The 22552-nt window shown below is 33.5% G+C and overlaps 1 protein-coding gene across 26 annotated transcripts in view; it reads left to right on the top strand.

The window, feature by feature from the left end:
• The window catches only part of BAZ2B (bromodomain adjacent to zinc finger domain 2B), a 500560-nt gene that overhangs the window by 331658 nt on the left and 146350 nt on the right, over positions 1-22552 (top strand). For 18 of the 26 annotated variants that reach the window (XM_023259353.2, XM_023259354.2, XM_023259351.2 and 15 more), the window contains 7 exons: positions 3862-4065; positions 4602-5000; positions 9884-10490; positions 12100-12393; positions 13581-13641; positions 14428-14536; positions 14787-14888. In XM_023259353.2, the coding sequence (XP_023115121.1) occupies positions 3862-4065; positions 4602-5000; positions 9884-10490; positions 12100-12393; positions 13581-13641; positions 14428-14536; positions 14787-14888 (1776 nt within the window). The remainder of the gene's footprint in view (positions 1-3861; positions 4066-4601; positions 5001-9883; positions 10491-12099; positions 12394-13580; positions 13642-14427; positions 14537-14786; positions 14889-22552) is intronic. The other 8 variants (XM_023259358.2, XM_023259369.2, XM_023259365.2 and 5 more) reach the window with 4 other exon arrangements.

Here is a 22552-nt window from a genome sequence, read left to right as displayed (position 1 = left end):
GAAATAGTGCTGAAATCTAGTAACATCTGTACTCTCCAGTGCTTCCACAGTATACAAGGCATTGAGCAAGACTTTAGCAGCATACGTATGAAATAGATTCTGTCCTTAGCTTTAGTAAGGAATCTACATCGACATTTGTAAGCAAAATCAGTGCTATTAAAGTAAAAAATATTTCCTGTAGCAAGTAGTAAAAACTTACAGGGGCACTTTTTTAATGATATAAAGTGTTGGATTCTGAGGTACCGTGGTGGTGTCTGTAGGCATCTATGTTGAAATGACACTAGAGAGAGGTTGGTTATCAAAGTGAGGGATACTAGAACTTAAAATTTCAGAAAAAGAGCGCTTCTGCCTCTGGGTAAGTCATTGTCTGGCATGAATTTGTGGTAGTAGGTTGTCAAGTAAAATGGGAATGAAGGACATTGGAACTAAGGAAGAAAATCTTATATATATTTTTTGTCCAGTGTTTTTCCTTTTTAAAAGCTTTTTAAACATTGCTTCGGTAACCTTTTTCATGTGTAGTTTGAAAAAGTGTTCTTCAGCTAATTTCGATAATTCCTTCTGGGGGTTGCTATGTCAGTAGTGTTCATTGACAATCATTAAGTCCAATTCCCTCATATAGAATGTGTGATTATTTAGAATAAATGTAGATATTTCAAATTAAACAATATAAGTCACAGACTAAAATACATATACAGCCTGTTGGGGGGGAAAAAATAAAACAATTCAAGTTTAAATAAGTTCCACTCCTGCTATTACAAGTCAGTAACAAGCTACTTTTTACATGCAGACAGTCTTCTTAAAAACATGAGTTTTTGTGGTTTTAAAATAATTTTATGTTATCACTCCTTCCAGTGTTTCCTATCCCCCTCAGACTAAAATCCTTGTCAAGTCTTATAAGACCCCATATAATCTGACCCCTGCCAGTCCATTCAACCTTGTTTCCTGTGGCTCTTTCTCTCTCTGGCTCCCTGTGCTATAACTGATAGCTGACCTTTCCAAGTCTTTGAACATATCAAACTTATTTCATGGCTGTTGCCTTTGGTCTTTCCCCTGTGTTGAAAGGCTCTACTTTTATCTTCATGTGAGTGTTTCTCACTCTCCATTTAGGTCTCAGCTCAAAACGGTCTTACCTGATAACTGCACCTAAATCTTTATGCCCATCCTCACCCCCAGCACACACAATCAATCCAAGAATCCTATTTTAGTTGTGGTATACATCACTAAAAACACCTAATTATATTGTTTGTTGATTCTGTTCTCCCTGTTACCACTAGGGCAGAGTTGCTGTCATACCCTTGTATCCCCAGAGACTAGAGCAACTATGTCTGGTACATAATAGCCTTGAATTTGTTTTGTTATTGAAAGAAAGAAGTATACAATGAAATGAAAGTTCAAGGAGAGGATTCTTAAAAGCTTTCCTAGCTTGGAATAGGGTGCGAATGGTGGTTAATAAGCTCTTTTTTGATCACTTTTTGATAACTTAAGAAGATTCATTTTTAAAATGTTTAAGTGACAGGAAAGAGACTTACTACTTAATTGTGTACTTAATTGTGTGTGACTACAAAAGACACACACACACGTAATAGAGATTAAGGAGATGAAATTGATAGTACTGAAACTTATTTTCTCTTTTCCTCTAATACCTCAACTTGTCTATTAACTTCTATATATATTTTATTTATTTACTTATTTATTTATTTCAACGTTTATTTATTTTTGGGACAGAGAGAGACAGAGCATGAACGGGGGAGGGGCAGAGAGAGAGGGAGACACAGAATCGGAAACAGGCTCCAGGCTCCGAGCCATCAGCCCAGAGCCCGACGCGGGGCTCGAACTCACGGACCGCGAGATCGTGACCTGGCTGAAGTCGGACGCTTAACCGACTGCGCCACCCAGGCGCCCCTATATATATTTTTTTAATATGGGGACTAAATTTGTTACATTATAGAGGCACAGACTCTTTGTATACTGTCAGTGTATGGTCTGCAAAGACCACCTGCATCAGAATCACATTAAAGTGCTTGTTAATGTAGATCCCTGTGTCCTGTTTGGAATTGGGACTCCAGAATCTGCTGGTTGTTGCAAGTTCAGCAAGTAAATATTTTGCACATTAAAACTTTAGAACCCACACCTCTAGACCCACTCTTGAGGCATGTAGACTCCTTTTCTCGTGCCACCTTTAAATTAAAAACTATACAGATTACTTGGGTATTGGAATAGGAGTTTATTTTTCTCTGGTAAATTACTGTATCTCACTTTTTCCTTTCCTTTTTTAGCCGCTAGTAAAACCCAAAGTGATAACTTCTGTTTAGACTCCATGATTTTCATAATCTTGCTATACATGCTTAGAAACCCCTAATAGATTTTGGTTACAATGAAGAAGCTGTTTCTCTGCCAAATAAATGGTAGACTTAATTTTTCTATATTACTATTGTTTCCCTTTAATCTCTACTTTGGTCTTTTTCATTCCGTGTTACCCACATTATTTCTCATCACTCTTGCTGTACTCTGAGAGAAAGAGATAGTTCAAGGAATAATGGTAACCGGTATTTGGCTTATTGTATTTCCAGAGGAAGCATTATGGTTGCTAATTTGGAGCAGTTAATACAGAGTATCATTGCATGCAGAATATCTCAACAGGAATGACTCTCTTCACTCATATGCATTTTATTTTATTTAACTTAAATTTCAGAAAGCAAAAAGGAAAGAGTCCTAATTTGCAGTCTATAACTATCACTTCAACCTGGCTTCTTTTTGTGGAAGTGTATTATTGTCTTTCATTCCCCAAACTCATTAGTCATGACAGAGTATATTTCTGTTAAGACCATAACTTTTGTAATTCATTACTTTTGTAATTTATTGCTGATTTTTCTATATTTTTTTCTTTTTTTTAATCTATCAGCAAATCCTACTGAAATGTTCCTATGTAACTTTGAATTATACTCAATCTATTCCTGTACCTTGTTAATATTTCTTCTTTTCAGTTTTCCTGTTGGCAGACTTTTAACTTTTCCATTGTTATATAGTTGTTTAGTTATAATTCATGTCATGATTTTCCCTCCTTTTTATGCACTACCATTGTCTGTCCTTTAAACACAAAACTTTTTTAATGTGACCTAATGTCACTTTGTATCAATTTTGGATTTTCTTCTTCCTGTAGAGCCTTAAAGGTTCCAGAAATTAATGTCTTTATCATATTTTCTATCTTTTGTAAAGTGAAATACAAAAATTAAATTCCTTGCTAGAGCAGCCCCCTAAGTCTTTTGCTACCTATTTTATTTTCTCTACAGTACTTACTACTATATAGAATTTTTTTGCTTTTATATTAGCCATTTATTTATTCTACCACCGCCAGCACTAGAATGTAAGTTTCTTGAAGGCAAGGGCTCTGTCTTAAACATCATTGTTGTCCAGCACCTGGAAGGGTATGTTTGGCATGTTATATGTAAATATTTGGCTACTGACTCACCATCTGCATAAAAAAGAAGACTAAAGCTAAATAGAGAACTTCAGTGTCTGTAACCCTTACAATAATTGGAATTATTATTTTGTAAATTTCTCTTTTTAATCTGTCATACATTTTGAAGCATGGCCGTCATATGAATAGATCTATATATATGCTAGATGTTTCTAATATTCCGTACATGCAGAGCCTGTATTTTTTATTGGAGAATTCCTATCAGATAAGTTAATTGGATTCATTTATTGAATAATTGCCCTTACAACACGTGACTTTTTTCCTTTTTTCTAAAGTGATATTTTGAAATTGAAATACCACTTGAAAATTAAAAATCATACCTCTTAGTGAACTTTGAATTTTTTCCAAAAATGAAGTCTTGCTAAAAATTTGTCTTTATCCAGAAGCCAAGGAAGAAAGCTATGGAAAGTTCTAGCAACAGTGATAGTGATTCGGGTACATCATCAGACACCTCAAGTGAAGGCATTAGTAGTAGTGATTCAGATGATCTAGAGGAAGATGAAGAAGAGGAAGATCAAAGTATTGAAGAAAGTGAAGATGATGATTCTGATTCAGAGAGCGAAGCACAGCATAAAAGTAACAACCAGGTATAAACAGTTTCATTGGCAGTATCCACACATTATGCATATTTAGGAATTAACTGCTTTATCTTGACTGTCAGAGTCCCTAAAGTTTAAAGCTAATCATTGCTGTTAGTTCTTATATTTGCACAAGAAAGAATAGGAGATGGAGAAACATTTTTAAAGGGACATTTGGTGTATTTTTTTAGTGAGCTTTATATATCTATCTAAAGTCACTAGAAAAACTTTTTAATTTTTTTTTAATGTTTATTTATTTTTGAGAGACAGAGAGAGACAGAGTGTGAGCGGGGGAGGGGCAGAGACAGAGAGAGAAAGACACAGAATCTGAAGAGGCTCCAGGCTCTGAGCTGTCAGCACAGAGCCCGAGGCGGGGCCCGAACTCAAAAGCCGAGAGATCATGACCTGAGCCGAAGTTGGACGCTCAACCGACTGAGCCACCCAGGCGCCCCAAAAAACTTTTTAAAGTACCCTTTTTCTCCAGCTGCTTGATGTTCTTTGTTTTAATAGCTACTGAGAAGTTGCTTTTTTATTTTTATTTACAGGTGCTATTACATGGTATTTCAGACCCAAAAGCAGATGGACAGAAAGCAACTGAAAAAGCCCAGGAAAAAAGAATACAGCAGCCATTACCTCTTGTGTCTGAGTCCCAGACTCACCCATCATTCCAATCCCAGCAGAAGCAGCCTCAGGTTTTGTCACAGCAGCTTCCATATATTTTCCAAAGCTCTCAGGCAAAGGAGGAATCTGTGAACAAACACACAAGTGTAATACAGTCTACGGGATTGGTGTCCAATGTGAAACCTTTATCTTTGGTAAATCAAGCCAAAAAGGAAACTTACATGAAACTCATAGTTCCTTCTTCTCCTGATGTACTTAAAGCAGGGAATAAAAATACCTCTGAAGAATCTAGTCCTTTGACCAGTGAAATGCGATCCAAACGGGTGAGTTAAATATTATTTATAAAATAATTTTATTATTAGAAAAAGAGCTTTTATATAGTCTTACAATATGCTAGTTTAAATGAAATTCTACTCTTATTTTCATACTTTATTAGTTACCAGGAATAGCATGTGCACATCAGATTTCTCTGATTTTATATTTACATATACATCTGCTTAATGTATTTTTGGCACACAATCGTGTCATTTTTCCTGAGGTTTAATGATTTAGCAGAAAGGGGAGAAATACATTTGAATAAGATATACTCCAAATTACTTTTCTTTAAGATCAATGTCCTTTTTTTCTAATATCAATATATTCTTCTTTAAAGAAATGAACTTGAGTCATTTACCTCTGTAGCCCTATACTTTATCAACCACAAGCATAAAAATCCTTTATGAAGAATCATTTATTTTAATGTTATTTATTTTTAAGAGAGAGAATGAAAGATTTTATGAAGAATCATTTATTTTAATGTTTATTTATTTTTGAGAGAGAGAACGGTTGAATGCCCAAGTGGGGAGGGGCAAAGAGAGAGGAGGACAGAAGATCTCAAGCAGGCTCTGCACTGACTGCAGAGAGCATGATGCAGGGCTCAAACTCAGGAACTGTGAGATCATGACCTGAGCCAAAGTCGGACACTCACCTGACTGAGTCTTTACTTGTTCTAAATAACAAGTAAAGAGCAGAAGGATTTTAAACCAAGATCATTCTTGTATCAAATCCCATGATTAAGATGAAATAATTTGGTGTTTCTGAAATGATAATGGTAGTTGATGGGAAATATTTCATGTGAGTGGACATTCACATTAGACTCAACTATATGCAATATAAAATATTTTGAGTAATTTTTATTTATACAAATACCAGAACCAATAATCGGAGAATTTTTTCATCTTTATTTTCTTGCTATTGATTTTATATTTCTACATAGTCTACATTCATATGTCTAGTAGAATTCTAGTAATTAAATGACCAGTGCCTTTTATTCTAGAACCAATCCAGAGTAGAGAAAAAATATGTTTGAACAAAGTATCCTGTCTTTTGATTACAAAAATTATCATTAGACCTCTTAATCCCATTAGATAACTTGTAAAGCTCTTGCTGTTTGCCAGCTGTTGTTTTAAGTGCTGAATATGCATTTACTCATTGGACACTAACATCTGTAAATGCTACTAATATTATAATGCCCATTTACAGATAATCAAATTGAGATTCATAAAAAATAACTCTCCCAAGATCACACTGCTAGTTAGTGACAGAGTTAAAATTCAAATCTAAGCAGTAGTACTAGAATCCTTGTTCTTAACCTCTGTAATAGCTGCCTTTCTCAAAAAAGTTACAATGTCCTTGTCCATTAACTCTTACTGCACTGAGAAGAATTTAAGAACAGGGTCAAAGTAAAATTACGTGAACAAATCAGGCTTTGATGAGAATCTAAATGCATACTTCTCAAGCCTAAGGATACATTAGAATTACTTGGAAAACTTAAAAAAAGGAATAATACCTTAGAACAATTAAATCAGAATCTTAGTCTGTTGAGACCAAGGTATTGCACATATCAAAAGCTTTCAAATGTATAGCCAGATTTGAAAACCGCTGATCTAAACAGAATGACCAATGGTATAATATCATGCATATGATAATTTGTGATGCTAAATCAGAAGGAGTATTATTTCTGGCATCACATTATTGCCTATGAGTAAATTAAGCAAACTAAAATTTACACTGTTTGGGTTATTTTAATTTTTAATTAATGTGTATCCTACTTTAAGATAAATTATAGAGCATATTAGGAATTATTTGTATTTTGAAAGGTTTCTTAATTTTCAAAGAGTTTCTTAAATGTTTCTTATTTAAAGAATTTTATATGACTGCCTGTTAGAAAGTCACTTATTAAACACTTGCTTAATAAATGTGGCCAAGCCACACTTCCTACACATATGATCTTATGTGATGCTTACAAAATTGTGTGAGGTAAAGAAACTAAAGCTTAGAGAGATTAAATCCCTCGCTAACATTACATAACAATTAAAGAACAGAAGGATTTTAAACTAAGGTCATTCTTAAGGTCATTCTTAAACCAAGCCCCTGATTAAGATGAAACAATGTGGAGTTTCTGAACTGATAATTGTAGTTCATGGGAAATATTTTATGTGAATGGACATTCACATTAGACTCAACTCTAAATGACTTTGTGTACTTTTTCTTGGTACCTAGCATTGAGTTAAAGGGTATTTTATAAATATTTTTCTTACATCAGCTCTCTTTCTTTATATGACAGTCTAACATACAGAATTTTGGTTTATTCCTATGATAGTCTCAATTATTTCATGTTACCTGCCATGTATCTGCCTCCCCTACTAGTCTATGATTTTTTTTAGTATTATTTAATCATTGGCTCTTTCTATACCCTTATAATATAGACATTTAATTCAAATCAATATACATTAATTGGATATAGATACCAGTAGTGAATATTCTTTATCAAGTTTTGCTTAGATTTTTTTTTTTTTTTTTTTTTTTTTTTTTTTTTTTTTTTTTTTTTTTTTTTTTTGTGGACTGCAGACTCAGGTAAGGGCTGGGGGAGCAAAAACTTGGAGGAAGCACGGAGCTTCAAACCTGTCTTCCCATACTCTCGTCATCTAAGTGGCTGTCTTAAAGCAGCAAGACATTTGCTGTTGTGCAGTTCTCAATTCCCCCCCCTCCCTTTTTATGTACCACCTCTAATATCAAAAAGGACAACATGTTTGCTTTAAAAGAGTAACTGATATGAGTCTTAGGGTGAAATACAGTGATCTTTGGGGTTTTTTTGAAAACCTTCAGGTGTCAATATATGGAAAGTGATTCTTTAGAATTAAGTCAAAATGAATTTCAGAAAATTAAAATATAAAACTAAAGGACAAGGTTTTGTTTTCATGACTGTTTTGATCCTATGTATTTAGAAGGAAAATTTACTACCTATAAAAAAGAGTACAAAATGATTATGTGACATAATTTGGTTCTAAGAAATGGAAACATAGTAAATTTTTCTGCTGAAATCTCAGTACATATTAAATACTTATATATAATATACAATATTTTATATTGAAACAAGTAAAATTAAATATATTAATGCATTTTTACATAATGTATTTTATATAAGAATTTTGCCATGAAGTTATTTTTAAAAGGTAAATGCAATTATTTAGTATAACTTCCCATATTTAATCACTGAGTAAATGCTAATTAAGCACGTTCTTTTTGTGAAGCATCGCCTTAGGTATGAATATTATGTGCCAGTCTTTGTTTACAAAGAATTAACTTAATTTTCTAAACTAATACAGTGAGGATATTAAATAAGATAAAGAAGTTTATGTAGGAATTGCATACTGCTTACTAGCATTGCTTCTGTAAAAGATTTAATACGTTATTCTATATTGCATTCCATCTGCATTTGTACTCTGAAATGCCCACCACAAATTTTTGCTGGCTAGAATGTTCAGAGCCCAGGTTCAATGCTGACAGTGCTACCGATTTTAATTCTAAGGCAACCATTTTCGTTACAGACTTTGACCTTCTGAAATTCAACACTACTTAAAATACTTTAATCATTCTACTTAAGTTTTTTAATTTTTTTAAATGTTTATTTAATTTTTGAGAGAGAGACAGATCATGAGTTGGGGAGGAGCAGAGAGAGAGGGAGACACAGAATCTGAGGCAGGCTCCAGGCGCTGAGCTGTCAGCACAGAGCCTGACACGGGGCTCAAACCCACGAACCGTGAAATCATGACCTGAGCCGAAGCCGGATGTTTAACCGACTGAGCCACCCAGGCGCCCCTCTACTTAATACTATTTTAATTATACAAATTTAATAAAGTTCATGTGGTTTTATTCTTATCAAGATTCTGAGAGCCAAATAAGTTTTTATTTCTTATTTACAGATGTAAATTTTATAGCTTAATGGTTTACACATCGTTTTTTTCCAAGTAAAGTGTACTTTTTCTAAACTGTTTTATTATACTCTTTCTAATGCTAATGTGCTAAAGGGACTCCAAGGTAGACTCCACACACTGTTGAGCCAGCAATCCCAGCAGCTTCATATCATGCATACTGCAGGTAGTATCCGGTAACAAATAAGAGGTAATGGGGTTCAAAGGATAGAAGTCATGAGTGCTTCTGGCTGGAACAAACATGGAAAGCTTTTTGGGCTGGATTTTGAAGGATGAGCAAGATTTTGTCAGCTTGCGATTTGGAAGAGGAGGACGTTTCACACAGAGAAAAGGATTATAGCAAAATGCGGAGGTGGTGGAAGTATGACATGAACAGGGCATGGCAAATAGTACAGTTTGACTAGAAAGTTATAATTTGAAAAGTAACTTGAGGCTCAAAATTAAGTATTTAGGCCTTATAAAGTTGTCAGTGACAGAGAAGACACTAAAGCTTTTGACCAAGGCGCTAAAATAGTTTAAATTAAGATAAAAATGGCATGAGGATATATATGTTGGGAATTGTGTGGGAAGAAATGATGGTATGGTTTATGTATGAGCAATATTCTGATGAAAGAGTCCAAAAGACATAGGAATATGGCTGACTTGGAAGAAAGAAAAGTAAAAGATGTTTTCAGCATTTCAAATTTAGATTATTGAGACACAGGGGACCATAGTAATGAGAGAGGGGAAACCTATATTTTGAAGGGATAAAGACTAACTGAATTTTAAATATATATTATGTCTAGCCAAGTTTCAGCAACCAACTAGTCATCACTGCCACTAATTTTAAGCACTTGTATATCATGATTTAAATTTGTATATGAGTAGCCGTTGTCAGATATGGAAGGCAAATACAAGTAATCTTTGTTTTTATGGTACATTGTTGTTTTGTTTTTTAACTTTTGTTTTCACAGGAACAATATAAACAGACATTCCCAGCACAGTTAAAGAAACAAGAGTCATCCAAGAGCTTGAAGAAGGTTATTGCAGCTTTGTCAAATCCGAAAGCAACCTCTAGTTCACCAGCACATCCAAAACAGACGTCAGAAAACAACCACCCTAATCCATTCTTGACAAATGCACTTTTAGGTAATCACCAACCAAATGGAGTTATTCAAAGTGTCATTCAAGAAGCTCCTCTAGCACTTACTACCAAAACTAAAATGCAGAGTAAGATTAATGAAAACATCGCTACTCCAAGCAGCACCCCTTTTTCCTCACCTGTAAATTTGAGTACAGGTGGGAGAAGAACCCCTGGCAGTCAGACAACTGTAACCCCCTCCGCCTCTCCCATACTGCATAGTCAAGGGAAGGAAAGAGCAGTTAGCAATAATGTAAACCCAGTGAAAACACAGCATCACCCCCACCCTGCAAAATCTTTAGTGGAACAGTTCAGGGGAACAGATTCAGACATTCCCAGTAGTAAAGATTCTGAAGATTCAAATGAGGATGAAGAAGAAGATGATGAGGAAGAAGATGAGGAAGATGATGAAGATGATGAATCTGATGACAGCCAATCAGGTTATTTTTTATTTTTAAATTTGAAGTATTTCTGTAAATGCTATCTGAACCAAAACATTTTAAGGAGGATCTTAGTTCACAGACTTATAATCATTGTCATTCACTGTGTTTCCCACAGCTATGTGCCTTTCTGTAATGAGCTGGTAAAATATAGGAGGAACTGAAATTGGAAATCCTAGTTAAATTCTCAGCTTTGTTGTTCATTTAACATTAAACAAATAACTTTAAATGAATATAAATGATGCAGGAATTAAGAAATCACAATCCTGGCTTAATTTTCATTTAATTCATGACCACTCATTTGTCTTTTCTTTTTCATCTCTTCTGCTACCTGTTTAAGTGTTTCAGCAGGTATTTTCACTGAGGTACAATTGTAGTCACAGTCATTTAGAAAGTGCTAAAAACCTAAATCCCTATGATTGTCCATTAGCAACACAGAATTTGTATAATAACAAGTAGAGTACTCCTTGATTTTATTTTTTAATTCACTTTCTAGTATTTTTTAAAACTTCTTTCTGTTTTTCTTCCCCTTAACTCTCCTCCTTGTTCCACAGAAGATTGGAAGCATAAAATATAAGATAGTTTAAATCTTAAATACAAAGATGAAATACATATTATAAAAAATATTTGGACTTATTACTGACCCTCCACAAGTCCAATGGTAAATTTTCTAGCTACCAATATAAATAGGAAAATATAGTCAGTTATACAACTTAAAGTATCTAAAGTCGCTCAGTGTAAGAACAGCTTTTCCTGACAATATTTTTTCCTGGGATTCCCATAAACACAACTTTACATGATAGAATATGACTACCATTATTAATAACTTTCGAAGACAGTTTTTATAACAAATTTCAACATAGGCAGATTCCACAAAAGCTGTTATTCTGGGAACCTTTAAGATACATTCCAAGCATCAGACCTGTGTTTAATCAAGTTTAATCCAGGAGTAGATTATACATACCTATAGGAAGAGATACTTTTATAGAACTACATTGCTAGAACAAACTTAAATTATTAAACCATTAAGTGATCACACATAATTATATCTGTAACCTGGTCTTTGGTGAAGCCTGATGAAATCGTGCACCTAAATAGAATAACTGCAGCCTGAAAAGTCAAGACTCTCTCAGAAAATGGTTTTCTTTTACCTCAAAGTCCAGATGAAAGAATGATGGTAGTTCCAGACTTCTCTTCCTCATACTGAACCTAGTATACTTCTAAAGCTATTGGAATCTATTAATTTAAGTAATCAATTCTATTCCCTCTATACCTTAGTTTCTATATTAAATTATAAGTGAAAAAAAAAAGTGATTTTGAAGCCACTAAGCAGAACTCATCATGGGAATAGTGCCATGTGGGAAGAACTGTTTTATGATTAAAGAGTTGAGTAAAGCTGATACTTTTAATGAATTTTGAGGATTTGTAGTCTGCATACATTGTACTCAAATAGATTGTTAGATAGTAATTTTTACATTAAGTCTTTAGGAAAGTTGCTCAGTTGAGTTCAATCACAGATTCTGATTCCTAAACTATCCCATTTAGATACAAACTGCAAATGTTGGTGATTATCTAGTTATAATATACAAATGCTTCTTTTACTTCCCAGAATCAGATAGTAATTCAGAATCAGATACAGAAGGATCAGAAGAAGATGATGATGATGATAAAGACCAAGATGAATCAGATAGTGATACTGAAGGAGAGAAAACGTCAATGAAACTGAATAAAACAACTTCCTCTGTCAAAAGCCCTTCCATCAGTCTCACTGCTCACCCAACACCTCGTAACCTCCACATAGCAAAAGCCCCAGGCTCTGCTCCTGCTGCCTTATGTTCTGAATCCCAGTCACCTGCTTTTCTTGGCACACCTTCTTCCACACTTACTTCAAGTCCACACTCTGGTACCTATACTTTATTTTTATTATTATAAAGTAGAAGTCAAACCATAGCAAGAACTCTTATTTATACAGTTTTCTGGGGATGATCTCATTGGAATCAAGCATGACAGCTAGATTTGAGGTTGGCTAAGAAAGGTCCATGTGTATTTTCAAAGGATATAACCCATTACCATTTTTTTTTCTGTGTTTCCAATTTAAGAACACGATTGATGACAGTTCTTGATTTTGAATACTTTCCTGCTTTGGTATTCAGTTTATGCTTCTAGAATTTAGAATTTGATGGATAGTTGGACTTTTTTTGTACTTTATAAAAATGAGCTCACTTGGTTACTTAAGATACAATTGCATATCTGTCCAACATATAGCCAAATATCATTTGTATTAGTGAGTAGCATTATTATTTCATTAACATGCCACATCTTTTTTTTTCTATTTGACCTTTTATAAACTTCCAGAGGTCTTCATTAAAAGTTTTTACATGAATTCCAAAAGGACTTTTTATTTCTATTTTGGTAGCTAAGGAAATATAGAGATATATAGTAAAATATCATGTTGTTTTATTTATTTCACTCTTTTCTTACAAATGTCTGGTTTTGCTTTCATTTGCCACAGTCCAGTATGATAGTCTGCTAATTTAAGAGGCACGTATTTGCATTTGTGAAACTTAGTCATTGTCTATAAAGAATTTTACATGTAATCATAATCCTATTTGTCCCTTAGGTTTAAAGACCTGGTAGTAGTTTTGACTATGGATTTATACGAACATAGATGTATAGTATTTTTAAGTGTATGAGCCAGCTGTTGAAATTTTTCAGCATCTTAAAAAGTCATATTCTCAAAGAAAACAACTGTATCTGGTTTTCTGAAACCTCTGTCTTCTATTTTCCTCTTCCTTCTTTAGCTATTTCTTTAAATACAAAATGAGAGGAAAGCTACGTATTTTTGTCTTCCATTGTATTTTCTTTAGAAAGACCAGTTATTCTGTCATGCAGACCAAAGAAGGAAAAAAGGCCTCTACTTGATACAGTGTTTTATTGAAAATCATCTAAAAATAACCTACAAGTTGCAGAAAGACATTAAATGATTCAAGTCATTAAGATATATTATTTAAAGAAAATTTTCAAAACTATCAAAAAATTATCATCTGTACAAGCTAATCTGTTATGTTAACTGGCTGAATTTTCTTGAAGGCACTTCCAAAAGGCGAAGAGTAACAGATGAGCGCGAGCTGCGTATTCCTTTGGAATATGGGTATGCAAAGTAGGATTTCTCTCGTTGCCTTTCCTCCACATATGTGTGCATGTTTGATTTCTCACTCTCTGCTGTTAGTAAAAGAACTGAATAGACTGCATGGTATTCTTTAGAGCAGAAGAGCCAGAGCAAAGGGCAAAGAAGTTAATATATTAGAAAACTGAAATTCATCCGAACTGCAGTGTTTAGGTATGGCGCATCTGGAATGGAATCACACAGTCAGGTGGGAATAGGACTGAAAAAGAAGCAAGCAAGAGAGAGTCATTGGCACAGGGCTGGGACACAGTTAAGAGTATGAGAGGTTTTTGTGAAGATGGGGGTTAAAGGACAGTAAAAGCCACTATGGCAAAACTGGGGGGACTTGCCCAGAGTTTGGCTAAAATGGTTTAGGTGGAACTGAGACTGTTTACGTTAGAAGTACATGATCCCCGAGGAGCAGAGAGCCAAGTTCACTTTACTCTTTCCACTTAAAGCTTTTCAGGTGTAAAACATCAGTACACATTGACACATTACTGAATTGGTCCAAAAACCCAAAGTAATACCAGTTAACGATTTCTAAGAAATTTAATGGAGTTTAATATTTGTAAATTGGGTCTGATTAATTTTTCATTGAATTACTTAGTTAATCAAAATAATGGTAAATGTATCTGAGTCGTATGATTAGGGACTTATATTTGTTTTATTTGTATTTTTCCTGCTGTCTAAAAAGCATGTGTTCTTAATTTTTTTTTAAAAAAGCTTTCTTAAAATTAAATATGTTATAACCCTCATTTCTGTTATGTGTAGCTGGCAAAGAGAGACAAGAATAAGAAACTTTGGAGGGCGCCTTCAAGGAGAAGTAGCGTATTATGCTCCATGTGGAAAGAAACTTAGGCAATACCCTGAAGTAATAAAGGTACATACTTTTCACCAAATAACATACATTTGGTGCCTATTACGCATGTTTATGGGAAAGAAAAAGTGCTCTCCTTTCTCAGAAATTATTCTCTTGTATGAGACTAATGTACTTAACCTAAAGGGATCTTCTCTAAACCCATAGCCCCTTGCTAGAATATGCAAAACATTAGTGTCCTGAAGAAAGCTATACATCAAAGCTGGGTTGTAATTATTAAAACCTGAAGTGGAAAAATATGTGATTTTTTCAGTATCTCAGCAGAAATGGAATAATGGATATCTCAAGGGACAATTTCAGCTTCAGTGCAAAAATAAGAGTGGGTGACTTCTATGAAGCCAGAGATGGACCGCAGGTATCCACTTTTTAAAAAGTACAGTCTTTAAAACAAAACGTAGTACCATAACCTAAATGAAGTAAATTTCACTACACTCTGGAGCATTGACTTTTGTTAGTTAATTCATACAGCTATACATATAACTTTGTGGTTAACACACACCAAGGCTTCAATCCACTATATTCCAGTAACAAGGAGCTTTGACATAACAGATTTCTTTTTCAAATTTTTTAAGTAAACTTTTTCCTGTTTATTAATTTTGTCAACAGTTTTATAATTTATACAGGTATAAAAGTATCTGCGTGTTTACATGAAATATAGGAAAACATTAGTTTCCTGAAAGGTAAACTGACTGAAAGGTAAATTAATTTGAATAGGAAAAACATGCTGTTGGAAGTCAGTCCAGAAGGGAATAAAAATATGCCTTAGTTTTTTTGAAAGATCTTGTCCATCTGATTATGCCATGCTACATGATCCATTTTCACGGGGCGGGTGGGGGGGAGGGAGGGAGGGAGGTTCCTTAATATTAGGGATGTAAAATTTCTGCTTTTTACAGAAATTTAATTTTTTAGTTAATTATATACATTTCTGAAAATATCACCATAACTCCCTTTTTGCTTATGAGTTAAGTATACAGCCTTACCAATCAGCACAAAGAACCCACTGTAGAGACCTCATTTCCTATGTTTCCTTTATTGTTTTGCTTTTGTTTCTTACTTGGATTCAGCTGCATATGGTTAACTGTTCGCTTTAACTTTATCGGCTCCATTGAAAGAGGTCCTAGTTAAGGAATGAGGAGACCATTCTTGTTCACCCATGAAATAGTTCTGTGATTTCAAACAACATCAGAATAATGCCCCCTTTTCCTCAATTTCTTTGTCCACAAAATAAAGGCAATAATAATTTTACTTCTGCCTCCTGGGATTATGGTGAGGTTAAATGAGATCATATGCATGAAAATGTTTCAAAAGGTTAAATTGCTCAGCCAACTGCAGTTGATATTTTCTTTCTTGATTGAATCTTTCTCCCTTTGGTCCATTATAATGCACAGAAAGAAATTTTTTCTGGCAATAAATATTTTCTAGTGTGAGTGGGCAGTTTTTCCATCGTATCTTACCCTCTAATTTTATAGTTAGAGAAATAAGAAAGGCCTTCCTAATTCTGCAGGAGATTTATTTTGAGAGCTCAAAGATTAAGGGAATTTTCCAGGATCATACAGTCTCAACCAGGCAGAGACATAACTAGAACTCAGCGTTTCTAACAGTGTTCTTTTGCATTCAACCTATTACCTATTTTTTATTGTCCATGACTTTTTAAGGGACAAGTTATGTCCAAGTCCACTTGTTTCTTTCCTGGTAATTCTAAAATGCCAAAATAGATTTATTTGAGGTTTAGCTTCTTTACTGAAATATATTCTAGAATTTTTCTCTTTTTATTTTTTAAACTTAAAAAAATGTTTAACTTAAACTAAATCTGTCACCAAACAGATTTTCAGAATTTTGGAGTTATTTTACCCACTTCCATATATGCTGGATCAGTTTCTTGTCACAAAAAAATGTTAGAAGACAATAATGTATTTAAAAATTCGAATCATTCTTTAATCTTTTGGCTCATGTTATCAAATCTTTACTTGTGTTATTTCTGCCAAAGATATCCTTATGTTTTTAAGTTAAATAGATTTTTGTTCTGAGAGAAAAGCTAATTACTGTTCAATACATAAAGGATTTTTAGTTTTGTATCAGTGATAATTAGACTTAATCTATAAAGCCTCATTAAGCAGAGTAAAATGTTCTTTGACATCCATTCACTTTTTATTAAGCATAATCAGTGTTTTCCAAATGCATATTGCTTTGTTGAGAGATCAATTCATGAAGGAAATATGATGAATTGCTAAATCTAGAATATGTTAAGCTGCCAACATTTCAGTAGATTGCTCAGGGAAAATATTAGCAATTTTGAGAGCACTTCTGTCAGTTTAAAAAAATTTGTAAGTTGGATTCGTTTTAAGATACTTTCAGAGAACAAAAATTAAAGGTAAGTAACCCAAAAAAGTTTAGTTAATTAATTAGAGATACATATAGTACATACAGTTGTAAACCGTATACATTTCCATATATGATCAAAATGTATAAGATATAGGTAATTAGAAATGTATATAATTATGTAAAATTTTCTATGAAAATGAACAAAGATTATATATTTTTGTTAGAGAAACTATGATCTGTAATAATTTGATATGCCTAAACTTTGTAGAAGATATAAAATATAGTTTGTCCAAGCCACTGTTGCTATGCAGAGATGATCTGTATGTGTTTACAATATGTCTGCCTTTATACAAATTGTAGAAAGGGAATGATGACTGTATATATACTGAAAAACAAAACTGCATGTTGGAAGGACTGAGAAGAAATGTGTCAAAATTTTAATGATAGATGTAATGATTGGTGATACAATGGATCATTTTTTTTCTTTTTACTTCTTACAAGTTTCACATTTTCTAAATTTGCTTGTATTACATACAACGTGAAAAGCAACTTTCTATTAAATAAATACATATGGTGCGCCTGGGTGACTCAGTCAGTTAAGTGTCCGACTTTTGGTTTTGGCTCAAGTCATGATCCCGTGGTTTGTGAGTTCGAACCCCATGTCAGGCTCTGTGCTGTTAGTGTGGACCCTGTTTGGGATTCTCTCTCTCTCTCTCTCTCTCTCTCTCTCTCTCTCTTTCTCTCTTTCTCTCTCTCTCTCTCTCTCTCTCTCTCTCTCTTTTTTCTTTCTCTTTCCTTTTTCTTTCTCTGCTCTTCCCATGCTCATGCTCTCTCTCTCTCTCTCTCTCAAAATAAATAAATAAACTTTAAAAAAATAATAAATCCTTCAATCCCTTCTAATAAAGCTAAGCATTCAGTTTTCCAAAGGCATGGAAGTTGTACATAATGATTTCAGATATTACTGCTACAGTTTTCCAAGCCCCATTTATCTATTTTGGGTGTTTAATATTTGCAGATTCATTGCTATTCTTAGTCCCTTTCCTAAACATTTGCATTGGAAAAATAAACTTTCTCCATCATATTTTTCCTTTTCCTCTTAAACTTATCAAAAGTATCCAATATTAGTTCTGTAAGTTGTTTTTTTGCTCAAGGCATTTCAAAAATTTCAACAGTGGTAATGCAAAGCTCTATATTTTTTTTACAAATGAAATTAATGGAGTTTCTACTAGAAGGTAATTCGAGTCTGCAGTAGAGAGCCATGGTTTTTTTGTAGCAGTTATTTTTCAACTCAGGATTATTTCTGAACTTAAGAGAGAGTATGCATATATTTATTAACAGCAAGCATCTGAAAATATTGACTAACTTTGGATATAATACAGTGGGATGAGAGGTATGAAAACTTACATTTATTGAAATTTAAGTAAATTCATCATTAAAGGACAATCTAATGATTACTTTCAAAAATAAGAAAGCAGGGTGCCTGAGTAGCTCAGTCAGTTAAGTGTCTGACTTCAGCTCAGGTCATGATCTCACTGTTTGTGAGTTTGAGCCCCATGTTGGGCTCTATGCTGACATCTCAGAGCCTGGAGCCTCCTTCGGATTCTGTGTCTCCCTTTCTCTCTCTGCTCCTCCCCCACTTGCACTCTGTCTCTCTCTTAAAAATAAATAAATGTTAAAAAAATATTTTTTTAAAGTAAGAAAGAAAAGCCTTTAATTCAGAGTTGACACAAGAGATGGTGAGAAAAGACTCTATTCATTATCAGTGTTATTTATTTCAGTCTATAAATGTGGTAAATATTTATAGAATCAGCTACTTGTCAGTATCTATTGATACTTACATGTCAAACACTGCCTACAGGCTTCTATAAAAACTGTGATTTTAGGGATAATAGGCTTCATGGAACAAAATGAACAATATTATAAGGCCATGGTTTACTAGCTGGCTACCTTCTATGTTAGTCAGTGAAACCCTTTTGGAAAGAGTATACGGTAAATAAATTTTTTATAGATTTCTGCTTCATCACATTATAAAGAACCTATTGAACCTAACATTTGTCATTGTTTTCATTTTATTTTGGTTTTGGGTGTCAGGATAATAAAAAAAGTAAGGATGAGCTAGGTATACGTTGGTAAATATAAAATAAGATTATTTTTATTTACCTAAATATTATATTTAGGTAAAAGAGTATTCATATTTTATTAGGAATATATGAAGGCTTCACAATAATTTATTAATGACATAGATTATTTGAAATATATGATAATCTACTTTGAAAAGTATTGTTGTGAACTGCAGAGAAGAAAACATTTAAGCATAAATATAATTATAAAATTTATTTTTCAACCAGTATGTTCACATGCATAGACTAATGAATGTTTACTGTATTCAGGCTGTAAAAAAAAAAAAGAAAAAGAAAAAGAACAATGCACAGAAGGAACAAGTTAAAAGTGACTTAGAAAATACTGCTTTTTCTATTTGAGATGTATATATTTTTAAAAGATATATATATATTTTTTAATGGCATAAGACCATGAGAAAAGAAAGATATTTATTGTTCTTACTGAAAAGAACCATTTTTCTTAGTCATTTAATCAATAAATATTTGTGGCAAATACTTAACGTGCCAGGCATTTTTCCCCAAGGTAAATTTTCCTTGAAGGCATTTACCATAAAGAAAACGGTGAACACATTTCACTACAGAAGTGAACTTGAAGGCCTGGCTTTGAAAAAACAAAACAAAGCAAGTGTTTGTAGAGAAACTAAAAAGTACAAAAGAAATAAAAGTTATGATTACTGGCTTAAAGAGGTAAAACACTAAGTACAATGCTATCAAGTTAAAATCAGGGTTTTATTAGTAAGGAATTTAGGGACACTTCACAATAAAGCAGACAACATACAGTCTCTGGCAAAGATTATAATGCTAGTAATTATTTCATATAAGTAAAGAACAAAAGATTGGGAGTCAGCAACCAGGGTTCTAATTCAACTCTGCTGTTAACTGTCACACCTAATGCAACATAGCTGTGGGGCTGTGTGGACACTGAGAACATGAAAGATCAGTACCAGAAAACTAAAATACTGAAAATTTATGTCACTAATCTACCAGGTAGGATTTCTGATGGCTAGGCAAGGGCCTATACTAAGAGGCCAACCGTATGAATCCAAGTGTGGAGTTAAGGAAGTATTTGAAGGTCGTGACTCTTAGAGGGTAACCTACTGTGAGTAACTGGAAAGCAGGGCCAGCCTTGTGGAACAATTGTATCAAACCACATCTTTCTCACTGGTTTTTAATAGGTGATACCCATCTCCCAGGAGATAATCTTACTCTTTCACATCTTTGAAATGCTATTTAGTATATGATATTAATAAACTATATGATTACAGTGGATTAAGAATCCCTAATGCTGTAAAGTTCATGGTACATAAAGTTCTCACTACCTGCTTCTGGCACCATAAAGTAGCCAAATATAGACATAATGCTAAATTATGAAATAAGCATAAGGAAATTCAGCAGAAGTTTGATTTTTCTCATGATACGAGCTTTAGTGTTTTCTTAAAATAGGAAGTCCTGTCAAAAATATTTGATGCTTCACTTTGCCTGTGCTCTTAAGATTTTTTCTTAGACTCCTGTCAGGATAATTCAGCATCCTATGTTGCTTTGAAAAACTGAAACCTACTTTTCTAGGCCTTAGTATCCTCACCTGTGATGTGCAGTATATATACCATAGGTCTTTAAGATCAATTCCCTTTTAGGTATCACATTCTAAAAGCTTTTTTATAAACTAATTATTGGGAAGTAAAGTATTCTGAAAGTACACTTACAAAGAAAAAGTAGTGAAAACATCAGTTTTGTTTACTTGAACTGTGGTTAAATTTACTGAAAACTAGCCTGAAATCAATTTGGTAAATGATCAATTCACTGAATGACTGACTAACAAACCTAAAATTGACAGATCAAATATCTTACTCCAGCTTTAAAATCTTCACCTCAGCTGTTTTACTACCAGAGTCAAAGACTGGAATAGAGAAATAGGTCCCAATCCAGAAAAATAAGAGTAAAATTTATCCATTCACTTAGATAACATTGAGCATTGGAGAAGTATTAGGCATCTCCAATATTAACATGGGAAATAGACTTTTAGTGGCCCAGCACTGCAAATCCATGCTGAAATTGCTGCAGCAAAGTCTTGGTGATATAAAAACTTAAAAAAACAAAAACAAAAACAAAAAATCAGTGACTTGGCCAGTAGATTACTCGGTGAATTGACTTTTGGTGGACTGGTTTTCTTCTTTTACTTACATACTTTTTATCCCCTAAATAAGTCAGCCTACAAGTATGTAAAATCAAACAAAATGGGAGCAACAAAACAAAAATAAAGATAAACTCTGATATAAAATTGAAGCAGGAATGAGACTTGAGAATACATTTCATTAAAACTTGAACATATTGCTGGTAAACTACAAATTGACATTAGCTGCCAGTAAAATGTAGGATCCTAGTTAATTACACAATTCAGTGTAAAGGAAAAAATGTGTAAATTGCTCATGAGATGTTCAATAATACTTTGGAGTATCATTTATGAAGAATAATGGAAATGTTGAAATACAAAATCATATGTAGATTCAATTTCATATAATTTTTGAATTTCTGAATATAGAAAACATTTTTAAATTATTCATTTAAAATAAATGTTTTTTTAAAGCTCTATTTAGTTTTTAAGATGTAAAATACCTGAGAGTAATGATTTTATTTGCAGGTTTTCTCAAGTATTTTTTCATCCTGTATCTTCAGTTCAGGATGAAAACCTCACTATCATTTCCCTTTTCCATGTTACCTAGAGACCCCTCCCAACTTTAATCACCTCTCTGGTCTCCATTCAGACTTTTCTCTTTCATATACAGGTAGTCCTCCCTCCTGAAAGACCAATGTAATCACCTTTCTTTCCAACTCTAATTCTCAAGCCCTAATTCAGAGCATCATTATTTTTTTTAAGTGGACAATTCCGACAACTTCTTGTCCCAACCTCTAAACCCTTTTTCAAATTTATTACAACTCAGCATGGTACATTAGAAGATTCTCATTTACCTTCAGAGACTGTTATGTCTTGTACAAAATAGGTGCCTCAACACAAGTTTATAAAACCTTACAGTCTTTTTAAAAAAATTTTTTTTAATGTTTATTTATTTTTGAGAGAAAGAGTGAGACAGAGCATGAGCAGGGGAGGGCCAGAGAGAGAGGGAGACACAGAATCGGAAGCAGGCTTCAGGCTCCGAGCTGTCAGCACAGAGCCCGACCACGAACTGTGAGATAATGACCTGAACCGAACGAAGTCAGATGCTTAACCAACTGAGCCACCCAGGCACCCCAAAACCTTACAGTCTTATATTTTACTTTCATAGTGCATTGCAGACAATATGGTGTAGTATGCTTATTAATTATTTTGTTTAGTCTTCTGAAATAAAACATAAATCTTTTTTCTTCTTTGTAGTATTTATAGAAATGAAGGTGTTGCTGCTAAAGTTTGAAATTAGTAACTCTTGAAAGCAGAATAATAATGGTAAAATAGGCAATCTGTCACCATCCCCATCATGTTTATCATCTGTTTTCTTTGTATTCATGTCTTAGTCAAGAAGGATTATTTTCAGGAGCCATTTACTATGTTAGTCTTAGAAATTAAGAAAAAATAATATGTTAA

The sequence above is a fragment of the Felis catus genome, chromosome C1 (genome assembly GCF_018350175.1).
Source record: "Felis catus isolate Fca126 chromosome C1, F.catus_Fca126_mat1.0, whole genome shotgun sequence".
Lineage (NCBI taxonomy): Eukaryota > Metazoa > Chordata > Mammalia > Carnivora > Felidae > Felis > Felis catus.
This window is presented reverse-complemented; position numbering and strand designations above follow the sequence as displayed.